Source organism: Babylonia areolata, chromosome 19, assembly GCF_041734735.1.
Source record: "Babylonia areolata isolate BAREFJ2019XMU chromosome 19, ASM4173473v1, whole genome shotgun sequence".
NCBI lineage: Eukaryota > Metazoa > Mollusca > Gastropoda > Neogastropoda > Buccinidae > Babylonia > Babylonia areolata.
Window position 1 is genome coordinate 41201749 of NC_134894.1, and position 12790 is coordinate 41214538.

Below are 12790 nucleotides of genomic sequence, written 5' to 3' on the forward strand. Positions count from 1 at the left end.
CTGCCTACAAAGTCACAACCTCCAGCCCAACGATGGAAGTTGAAGCTGTGACACATGCCCTCTAGTGGCTATCGTCTATCCATATGCCCGGAAACCAACATGCCATGATTCTAACCGACTCAATGAACCTCATACGGAAAATTGAAAATGGAATGGGAAGCCCAGAGTGGCATAAGGCAATGCGCAACTTTCAGATTAAAAAACTTACATGGTCATACTGCCCGGGACATGCAGGTGTTAAGGGAAATGAGCGAGCTGACAGACCTGCTGGTAACGCAACAACAACGAGCGGCCTACATCTAGGAAAATCCGAAATCCTCAGAAAAGTCAAAGAATATAAAAAAAAGAACAGGTACAAGGCCATCACACCATCGATCGCGTCAAAGAGATAAAGGCAGAGAGAGGGAGAGCGGCCGTAAGTCTAGCATGAAAGGTAGAGCACGATGCTTTGCAAATCAAACAAATATCGGCATCATTTCCAAACCAACATTGCGCAAATTTCTTCAAAACGGAACAGAGTCTCTGTGGGCTTTTTCAAATACAATAGTCTAAGCAACACACTAGACGCCACGTTCTTGGCATCAGAGATCTTTTCACATCCCTTTGCAGCCACTCAGTGGCAGTCTCTGTGCGTGTGTGTATGTGTGTGTTTGTGTGTATGTGTGGGTCTGTGTGTTTGTATGCGTTTGTGCATGCGCGAGGGTGTAAGTGTACACAAGTGTCAGGAGAGCTCTGTGCACGTGCGTATGTGTGTGTGTGTGTGTTTGGGGGGGGGGGGTAGAGGATGAGGTGTGTGTGTGTATGCATGCCTACACTGTGGGAGCAACGGAATATTGGAACGTGTGGGTGTGCATATATATATATTATATATGTGTGTGGGGGTGGGGGTGGGGGATATGGGCGTATGTGTGTGTGCTTGTACAAGTAAGTATGCCTCTGTGTGTGTGTGTGTGTGTGTGTGTGTGTGTGTGTTGGGGCTCATGTACGTTTATGTGTATTTGACTGTGCTTTCATATCTGTGAAACTGCATGTTTGGTGCATATCTGTTATGCATATGTGTGTGTATGTGTGAATGTGTGTCTCCTCTTTTTCTTTTCTTTTCTTTTTTTTTACATTTATTTGCTTATTTATCATCATTGGGTTTTTTGTATTTATTTATTTTATCTATTTATTTATCTATTTATTTATTTATTTTTATTATATTTTTTAAATTTATTTATTTAAAAAAAAAAAATTATTATTTATTAATTTTTTTTTCTCTCAAGGCCTGACAAGCGCGTTGGGTTACACTGCTCGTCAGGCATCTGCTTGGCAGATGTGGTGTAGCGTATATGGATTTGTCCGAACGCAGTGACGCCTCCTTGAGCTACTGAAACTGAACTGAACCTCCGCCACCCCCCTCCACTTCCAACTCCCCTTCCCACCATTTCCCTCTTCCAAACGCCTGCAAGCGCGAGCAGTGTCGTACGCACGCCACGTGCAAGTCGGATTTGAGTCGAGGTGTCTTGCAACCGTTGCAATCGCTTCATTGAACAGACAAAAGGAGAAATGGCCATCCACATGTCTCGTTCGTGTGTGCTTTTCTTTTGGTACACCATATCAGCGTTACTGATTCTGGATTCAACTTGCCAAGGTGAGAACAAGAGGAGAGAATGCGTGTGAGGACATGTGCGATCATATACATTCTTAGCTATCAACTTTGTCAGTGACTTAAGATACATTTGACTTATTTCTCAGGTGTGTGTGTGTGTGTATATCTGTGTCTGTGTGTATGTATGTCTATGTCTGTGAGTGTGTCTATGTGTGCGTTTATGTCTGTGTGTGTGTCTGTGTGCACTACTAAATGTACAATGATTAAATTGAGCCCTGTACCTAAGTATACCTCCTGGCGTCAAAATTCGTCTATAAAAACGGGTTTCACGTTCTTACATTTGCATAAACGACAAAGAAAGTGAATTAACTTCTACAATATTTCCTGATATGTCAACACATGATTTTTTTGGGGAAAAAACAGTATATTTTCTGCATTTTTTCCACATTAATATTGAATGCAGAGGTTGTAAACTCCCCAAGATTGAAGGGGTTTTAAGAAGCAAACTGAAAACATGAACAATTCATTGAGTACAATTCGCAATTTGTATCATTCAAGTTAGAACTGTGACTGACTGACAAAGTCAAGTGTTCACTGGAGATGACAAACAGCGTAACATTATTGACATGTCATTATTTGTCATGACAGCGTTCTGGTATACAGAACGACACATTATTGACACGTCAATATTTTCCCTGCCGCAACCTCCTGGTGTACAGGATGTCCCACTATTCACACGCCAATATTTGCCATACCAACGTCGTGGTGTACTGAACGACATATCATTGGTACGTCAACATTTGTCATACCAACGACTTGTTGGACTGAACGTAATATTCGTATGTATGTATTTGCCATACCAACGTCCTGATGGACTGCATGTCACACTATCGATACGTCAATACTAAACAAATCAATGTTCTGGTGGACTGAACGTCACACCATTGATACGTCAATATTTACCATACCAACGTTCTGGTGAACAGAACATAGCACTATTTATACCATACCAACGTTCTGGTGTTAAAGAGCGTCACACTATCGGCACGTCAATATGTGCCCTACCAACGTCCTAGTGGACTGAACGTCACAGTAATGACACGTCAATATTTGTCACACCAACGTCCTTGTGGACTGAAACTGCTGCAAAACGTTATTTGACTGAACTCAAGTGCACTTTGCTAGTGATAAGAATATTTCTGCTTCCATTTTTACAATAATTTGACAAACGCCAGCTAATTGGGCCGATTCACGTTATTTTCGGACATACTTGTTGTAGCTCAGTGTTGTTTGACGAAATTAACTAAATATTAGTACCAGAAATAAATATAAAGTGATGCCCTCTTAGTCTTACTGACCATTATTGAAAATAAGCATATAAAAATATAAAGTGACATCCTGTTATTGACCAGTCCTGAAAGCATAAACAATGTCATCTTATTGACTGAAAATGAAAATAAATATAGAGTGATCTCTTTTCATTGATTTGTACTGAAAACAAGCATACGATGATGTTCTCCTCACCAAGGCTTTTGTGCACATACTCAGTGATCTCATTGATGCAAACCAGCATTTTGAAAATAATAATCCCGTGTGTGATCTGCTGGATGTTTAGTGTGAAAGTGACTCTTGGCTTTTTAGTCAGATGATGAATCAACTTAGAGATGAAGGCAAAGTATGCTCTTCCTTGGCATCTTTTTCAAATTTCATTTTAGGTTTGTTTGTTTTTTGTTTGTTGTTGTTTTTTTTAGAAAGGGCGCTTCCTCTTCTAAAGAGGCCAGAAATACATAATTATTACTGCTATATTACCACCGAGACATGAAGTAAGCATAAGGCCATACATAAACCTCAGCTCCAAGAAAATATTGACAGATTGAGACATGTTTATTCATTCTTTCATTTTTCTTCGTCAAAATGGATAATACAAATTAATGAAAATTAAATGCATCAAAACCACATTCCTGTCATGACTAGATGTTTGTGCATACGATTTTAAGGCAAAAATACAGAGAGATATATAAAAGTATTTTCAGAGCTTCTAAGGACATTTTTTTTCTTGAAGTGGCAACATAAAAGAAACACTCTATTCAGCCACCTGTAAAGATCTTCAAAACCATAAACAGCGAACTTGACCAAATATCATCATCTTCGCAATCAAAAAACCACACACACACACACACACACACACACCATAAACAATTGTTCAATTTGGGTTGTGTTCGTGCCAAAATGTGATTTATTTATCCATTCTTTTTTTTTTCTCTCTCTCTTTTTTTGTGTGGTAAGTTTATTGTGCTGGCTGGTTTGTCCCTGTGATGGGAATCACGTGATCTTACATCAAGTCAAAATGCTGCTACACTTTTTAGACTGGGTTTGATCCGTTGATTGTTTTGATTGATTGGTTGTCAATGGAATTGGAAGGGAAAATTACCTATTTCGCTCATAGTGTCGGTATAGTGTGATTGATCTCCCTTTGTGTTCTCCACCTCATTTCAAGAGAACGTCGTCTGACATTGACAATTTAATCAACATGCACAGTACGTGCACCATTTGAATTAATGAAATCACGCAACACGTGCACCATTTGAAATAATTAAATCACGCAACACGTCTATCATTTGAAATAGATATTGCTTGCCGTGTCTTCAGCAGAGACAACAACAAAATTACTTCTTTAATGTTGCAATTTGACTGTTGGAATGAGGCAGGTGATTCAGATTAATTATCAGAATTATATATAAGCGAATTGGGTGGGACTCAGGAGTCTGCTGGTGTATTTTTGGGGTGGTTGGGAGGCGTGGGTGTTGGTGTTGGTAGTGGCGGTGGGGTTATAGAACAATAACAATCTGATATACGAAAGTCTTCATATTTCATATTGAAGACTAACATTCTTAACACTTGTGAAGGAAAACGTAGATCCATTTAATGTTTTGAGGGATCAGGACTTGAGAATCAATCAAAATGAAAGAGAACAGAACAACGTCCATCAGAACTCCAGGAACGCGAGTGTACCGTGTACCTGAAGCGAAGGCAGAGACTACAGACGACTGCACCACGAACGTGTGCAGCGCGTTCTCTTAAGATATTGGTATCACCACCTCTCCAAGTGACACAACACAAGGCCATTTTTTGTTCGCTTCTTCGACACATGGAGAAAACATAGTATTCTTGGGGAAAAAAAAGGAAAGCGGGGAAAGAAAAAGGTATTGTGCGTGAGGATCTTACCGTCACCATCTATAAACTGTACACTGCACACTGCAATGATGACATCTTGGACAGAAAACGGGATATTGTTTACAAAGCTGAAGAACCGTGTGACAATTAAACAAACTCAATATTCAAATGAATATGGACGATTACACTGTGTGTGTGTGTGTGTGTGTGTGTGTGTGTCTGTATGTGTGTCTGTGTCTCTATGTGTGTCTGTGTCTCTATGTGTGTATGAGTGATTCATTGATCATTGCTGCCGACTTTGCGTAATGGGGTTAAAGTGTTGATTTCACGAAATCGACCGGACGGGTTTAGTTGCCAATTCCGTGCAGCAGTTAAGTTTTGAAGATCTTATCCATATTCGGCAAATTGTTGTCTTTCGTGGAATAGGTAGTGATTTGCCAATTATCTGAAATAGACAAAATCATTGCCCATTACACAGTTTAGAGAATTCGGCTGTATACAGACAGACAGACAGACAAACACACACACACACACACACACACACACACACACACACACACACCACCACGCACGCACGCACGCACGCACGCACGCACGCACACTGACAGAGTTAGACCAACGCAGACAATACTGTCGACCAGATAGAAGGGGGAAAGGGGAATACTGTGAGATTACTGAAACGAGTGAATGTGAAACGCAAAAAATGGAGAGACTGAGACATGATAAAAAAAAAAATCAAGAAAACATGTCAGTGAAGAATTCAAAATGGAGCATAGGAAAAGAATACACCCACCAGGTGTCATCCGGCAATAATTAAACGCATTTTGTGAATTTTGGGGCCTTCGTAGGTATAAACGAAGTTTGCAAGTCAAGCTTGAAATACGTCCTGGATAGCGTAGAATAATCTCTGTCTTCAGACAACGCACGTAACAAATTTCAACCAGGTTTTCGCCCATATATTGCAGGCCTACAGCTAACGAACGTTGCTTTGCACAAACCAGCGATCTCCAGCACCTGCCTCAATCGTTGGAACTGCGTTCCTGAGAAAGCCGTGGACGGGAACAAAGACACGTATGTCACTTATTGTATCCACACTTATGGACCTAGCTCCAAGCCACACTGGTGGCGGGTGGACCTGCTGGGGTTGTATGAGATCCACTGGGTGGTCATCACCAACAGGGGAGACTGCTGCGGTAAGGCTGACTCTCCGTGCATTTTGTTTTATTCTAGTTGGGTTGGGGTTTTTTTTCAGTTTTTTATCTTCTTTTTTTTTTCTCTTTTTCCTTTTGTTTTGTTTCGTTTTAGTCTGTTTCATTATATTTTAGTTTAGGTTGGTTTATGTTAGTTTGATTATCATTTCTTCTTCTTCTTCTTCGTATTGTATTATATTGTATTGTATTGTATTGCATCATAGTACTCTTTTGTTAGAAGATTTCTCCGTGAGAGTGCATTGCTACCGTGAGAGCGCCACCAACTGTTTGTACTTTTATTCTGCCTGCAAGTGTGTTTGTTTTCCTGTTAAATTGTTTTTCTATAGAATTTTGCCAGGGACAGCCCTATTTTGTTACGTGCGCTAAGTGTATGCTGCACACAGGACCGCGGTTTATCGTCTCATCCGCTCTGTCGAATAAGCTGTGACATTACATATATTTCTATTACCTGAATCCCCCAAACGTGGGCAAACCCAAGTTCGTCTGCTAAATTCCCAGCGCCAACACTCCGCGAGGAACTATCGACGGTAGTTCATCACAAGACCACACACCCAAAGGAGACCCCGCACTGCTGCTGAGTCACCTAGGCTCGTGAAATCGTGATCACCGGTGCAGTGGGGATGGGGAGTAGAGTGGTGAGAAGACACTCAGTCTGAACCTACGACTGAGCGATCATTGTTGTCAGTGGAAAGTGCTGAGTATTGGAGTGTCTTGTATATGCTGAACTAGACAAGGGCACTACCAAACACTGCCGAAGTGATTCAGCAGTAATGGACGGGCTCCTTTAAAATGAGGCTCCATGCCGATCCGAATACTGATAGCTCCTTGTTGATTGTTGACACTGGGAACACGGCAGACAAGCCTGGATGAGGCGGTGTATTGGGGAGGCGGGATGGGCGAGGTGGTGGTAGTGCCAGGAAAACTGCTTGGACGATGGGGCAGCAGCAAAAATCCATAAATTAAGTTATCAATTATATAATTGTCTAATCAATTACAAAATGAATATTGGAAATGTTCATGGTGTTCTGTGCTGGAGGCAAGTGGAGAATTAGGCTGGGCCCACGTCGGCAACAGCAAACTGTTGTAACTGGATAAAATGGATTAATGTTGTATCGTCTGACGAAACGTTTAGGCACTAGATGAAATATTCTCTCTCTGTCTGTCTGTCTCTCTGTTTGTCTGTCTGTCTTTCTGTGTGTCTCTCTTCTTAGGCAGATACGTTACCGGTAGGCCTCAACTCCATATTACTTCTCCTGAATACTATTTGTCACGTGATATGACATATTTTGACCAAAATGTGACACCATAGTTTTCATTGAATCTTCATCTGTGAAGTCATCTGGCAATGCTATGATAATTCATCGTGGAGCGGGCAATGAACGTCTGTGTGACCGTGTTTTGGAGCCGCACATTGCACGGTAATTCTAAATTCTGTTATAGATAAGCAGAAAGTATTCTGGTAAATCTTGGGGCGCAGGGTTTGAGAAAACCGGATATTTTCAGGGATGAAAAAATGTCCGACTTTCAGCCGTTTCCAAAGTATCCCCCCCCCCCCCCCCCCCCCCCCCCCCCCCGGCGAAAACGCTTGTTACTGTAAATTGTATGGCCAACCAGCTTACCAATACCAACCGGAAATGATGACTGGCAGTATTGCTCAAAAAACAAAAAAAAATGACAGCCTGCATGGTGCACCAACTAGTGAAGATGTTAAAAGAAAAGGACAGAAATCCAAGGGAATGGGAACATCGTAATGGCAACTTGATTTGAAAGTTTGATCAAGAGAGCATATTTCTATGCACACCTTGTGACAAAAGAAACGAACAAAAAAACAACAACAAAAAACAAACGAAAACAAACAAAACAAAAAAAAACCCAAAAAAAACAAAACCAAAAAAAACAACCGGACCCCCCCCCCCTCCCCCTACTACCAGAGGTTTTCTTTAAGACCATTTTAGAAAATTCTGTTTGCCCAGAAAATAATATCATACTGATCCAAATTATTGGCAAGGAGAAAAATGAGTTTAATACTGATGTTACGGGCTGATCAACTGATATCCTAAAGGATTACATGAAATGTGGATAGCCAGCATATTTGGCCTGCTTATTGCTTTAAAAGGAGTTCAAATGAAGTATTAATTTGATTTGATTTGAATTTATTATTGTACGTTTTAAATTAACACAACATCGTCACTTTATTTGAGTATCAATTATTAATTCATTGTTAATCAAAATGTGCACTTTGCGTTGTTGGAACTAGGTTGAATTATACAATAAGATTACATCATGGAACTCGAACTTGGCATTTGTTCTTCAAGTCATAATTTGGGTGTTGTCCATGGTATCTTCAGTTCTGCCAGTTTGCTCGTTTAGTGGATGAACTTGAAATCAAACCTCGTTTGTCACCCACATCTGGTTCCATAAGGGTGCACCAATTGTCATACCGCTGGTATCTTGTTTTAGATAGATCAGTCACACCTTTGAAACGCGATGACATATTAGCCAGGGTGCGGAGGTTTTCAATTTTTACATATTGGATGAAGCAGGAGAGATATATGCCCGCCTTCCACGAGTCTCGCAGTCATGAGGAAATGGTCCCACTGCCTTGTGGGTACACTTGGGAAAGTCAAAGGTTGCTGAAGTAAACCCCAGTAAGGTCCTGTGTGGATCCTTGCAGCGGCTTGGTGAAGAACCCCATCACCATACCTGCAGTTCAATCGTGGTCAGGACAAGTCGTCCTACGTCCCTCCTGGCAACCACAGATAGTCCAGAGGAGGGTCCTAGCACCCATGGCTCCCATTCACCTTTTTTTAGCTCAGGATTCAGTGACACCCTTCTTCTCTTCTCGTAATCTCCCTTCCCAAGTACTGGGGCGATGAACGAGTAGTGATGGCGACAGGCATGAGATGATGCTTGTCACGAATTGCACTCGAGGCTAGGGCAGGGTTCAGTAGCTTCTCTGGCAACGAATTAGCCCTCTTCAGGGTTAGCGCTGCTCCCCCGTATGGGGAAAGGATCTAAGAAAAAGTGACCTTAAGAAAGCTTACCTTATCTCATCCTGCCAGCATTCCGCATCTGACTGGACATCTACAATCGTAGTTGAAACACAAAGGAATAATCTAAGAAGGAAACAAAAAGATGCACCCAAAGAAGTGCACTTCATGCATTAGAGCCTGGAAAATAGGACATAACAGCAGGCATTGCGGCAACCCAGAGTGTCGAACAGGAATTGTTGGTCTCAAACTCAAGAAGTATAACATCGACGTTGCCGTCGTCAGCGAAACGCGCCTGGCAGACACTGGGGAGATCACCCAGGCTGGAGCTGGCTACACATTCTTTTGGTCAGGAAAGATTCCTGGTGAGAACAGGAAAGCAGGATTTGGCTTTGTCATCCACACCGCACTTATTAAGAACCTAAAGGAATCAGCGACCGCCTGATGGTGGTGAAGCTGCCGAGGCAACGGAAGGCGCATTTGTCGCTGATCAGCGCATATGCTCCCACAACGACCTATTCCCAGAAGCAGAAAGAAGTGTTTTGTTAGAACATCATCAGCTTGCTACATTCAGTCCCAAGAGAAGAGAAGTTGCTACTACTTTCGGACTTCAGTGCTCGTGTGGGCAAATATTCTTTCTTAGCCTGATGTTCTTGGGCTCATGGCACAGGACAGGAGAATTTAAACGGCCAGCTGCTTCTTACTTTCTTTGCCAAACATGGTCTGACCAAGGACCCTGTACCAACTGCCAGATATTCACATGCAACCTCGATACATCCCAGTTCCAAACATTGGCATCTGATTGACTACATGATCACCAGACCTGATCACCAGGCGCCAAGACATCCACTGCCAGCAGACACTGAAGCCAGAAAGTTGATATTAAAAAGAATCTGCGCGCGCGCGCGCGCGCGTGTGTGTGTGTGTGTGTGTGTGTGTGTGTGTTGGTTTTGAGAGAGAGACAGACAGAGAGAGACAGACAGACAGACAGACAGTTCATATCGTACATCCAATTTTCAGCCATCATAGTTTCATGACTGGCCGTTGTGATCTCTATTGAAATTCAAGGTCAAAGATCAAGGTTACAACACTGTACATGAATAGGAATTAATTGTAGATACAAGAGACATGTCTTGCATCCAGTCTTCACAAAATTTGATACAGTGTTCAGTCAGTGGTGATAACACAAACCGGTCAAGGTCATATCAGAGCATTATTGATAGATATTTGGAAGAGTTGTAGAGCCTTGGTGTTTTGTCGATTTGTCATGAAGCCTGGTCTATTATGGCCAGAAAATAAAACATTTCAAAAGTTAAGTTACGTCAAAGGTCAAAGTCACAGCACTGCATGATTAATAATGTCATGTTGCAATATGTTTTACATTGCAATGTCCTTTTTTTTCCAAATCCATAACTCCTGTGTTAGATGTAGTGATATTACACGTGAGTCTTGTTTTTTCCTGTTCCACAAACTACATGTTAGGCATAGTGGTATCCCACATAGTTGTTTCTCCCCTATTCCATAACTCCTGTGTTAGATGTAGTGGTATCACATATGAGTCTTGTTTTTTTCTTTTCCATAGCACGTGTGTTTAATGTAATGGTTTAACACATGAGCATTGATTTTCATATTCAATACCTCATGTGTTAGATGAAGTGGTATCACACGTGGATATATTTGGTTTGCCAGTGGCTTTGTTTTTAGCGCCTTGGCATTACCCCAGGTGTCAGTTGCCTGTCAACAATATGAACATGAGAAATACGCGCTACAATGTCTTGAGGATCCATGTTTGATGTATGTATTATCAAACAATTTGCTTCTAATTAAGATTCCACCAGTGGCAAACATCCAGGACACGAACATGTGCAATCACCTGAGATGTGACAAATAAGAATAAGACCAAAAAACATCAGTAAAAGTCAAAACACCATCATCTGAAATCGTTCATTCATTCACAGGTAACCGCCTGCGAGACTTTGACATTCTTGTGGACCGTGACATGTTCAATTCGTCCAGCGGCCGACAGGATTCCAGTACCCTATGTCTCCACCACTCTGGGCCGGTTGCCCAAGGCGCCACTGTTACCCTCAACTGCAATCAACCTGTCACCGGTCGCTACGTCACTGTGATAAAGGGGGCCGATACAGATGCACTCCACTTCTGCGAAATAGAAGTTCTGGCAGCACCAGCATCAGTGGGTAAGAGGCATGGAAAGAATGTATGGAGAGAGGGGTATGGTTGGGGTGATGAGGGGGTGATAAAAGAGAATGGTGTCACCTGTTACTGTCAGTTGGTGGCTGCAGATGTTGCAATAACGTGCACTGACCAGTTCGTGACCCCAAACATCCCAATGGAATGAATCTGCAGGATATAACAGAGGGAGCAGTAAAGCTTATTTATTTGCTTTGAATTGCGGATTCGACAATTGCAGTCATAGTGTTTATATATTTGGAACACACACACACACACACACACACACACACACACACACACACACACACACACATGTATGTATGTATGTTTGTATGTATGTATGATCATGTGAGTTATTGTGTTTTTTTGTTGTTGTTTTTTTCAGTGTCCCGATCAAGCACTTTCAGTTACCGTACGGGCGAGAGGGCGACAGCTGTCGTCATCAAAACCACTGTGGACGAGCACGTCATTAGCTGTACCTCTGCTTGCGTGGCAGAACCCAGATGTACGGCTGTCAACTTCAAAACCGACACCGCGTCTTCTGAGGCAAAAGGCAAGGGAATCTGTCAACTGCTGGCATACACACCGGGCACTCTCGAGGTTGACAAAGGCTGGGACTTCTACCAGCAAAACGACGCTCGTTTTGAAACGGAGTTCGTGTAAATGGTGACAGGATGCACAGTCCCTATGGATGCATTGCATTCCAGGTCTAAGACGTCGGATATGGTGAAGGTCAATGATTAGCATACATGGTTTCGCAACAACAGTTCCCTGTGAGACACCCAGGTTAACACATGTAACTGTGAATAAAGATAATTCTGTATGTTTCAGCCTGAATGCAGCTTTTCCACATAATAATGTACGAACATGTCAGCTTTGGATTTTGTATGCAAAATACCCAATGAAATAACTCATATTTCCATTGTTAACTGAGGACACCAGGAGAAATTTGTGCACTCGCTTGATATAAAACATTACAAGACATTCTTTCTCGTGAAATTATTTTTCATAGTTTAGCTTGTATCGATTTTACAATCACGATAGGCCCCCTTTCCCCCCTTTTTTTCTTACCCCACCGTTTGCGTCATTTCTGTGCCATTATCTCGCCCTGTTCATCCACAAAGCCCATGCAGAGCCATATCCAGGCTTGTTTGTTGAATTCTCGGTTCCAACAGTCCACATTGAGCTTTCTGTGTTAGTATGTCAAAATTAGGTAATCTTGAAAACAAAGCATAAAAGGCTACTACCCCTCCCCCCGCCGCCCCATGTCAAGTTCTTGCAAGCATGTCATATATATCACATACGTAGACAGAGAAATTTGAAAAATGATACTTAATTATAACAATTATATTGATTATTATATAATATTATATTTTTTTTTATAAAACGCGCAATAACTTGCACTCATTTTACTAAGGCAAATTCACAGATGCACACACTGCTTCATCCAATAAATGCTTTCAGTATCTAAAGAGCGAAAACTGATATATTTTGTCAGTTTCTTTCGTGCACATTTGTTGTTCCAAAGGTTGTTATTGATTCTTCATGGTTCAAACGATAAAGTCGCTTTTCGTTCCATATCAGTGTGTGTGTGTTTCAAAACTCTTGTGTGGGCGTTTATCGTTATTTAG

At 41.7% G+C, this 12790-nt stretch overlaps 1 protein-coding gene across 1 annotated transcript; it reads left to right on the forward strand.

Moving 5' to 3' along the window:
* Positions 1–1522: 1522 nt before the first annotated feature.
* LOC143294367 (fucolectin-like) lies at positions 1523–12323 on the forward strand. The gene is made up of 4 exons (XM_076605836.1): positions 1523–1633; positions 5731–5958; positions 10925–11164; positions 11545–12323. The coding sequence occupies exons 1-4, from the start codon at positions 1549–1551 to the stop codon at positions 11820–11822; spliced, it is 831 nt and encodes a 276-aa protein (XP_076461951.1). The 5' UTR covers positions 1523–1548; the 3' UTR covers positions 11823–12323.
* Positions 12324–12790: the final 467 nt, after the last annotated feature.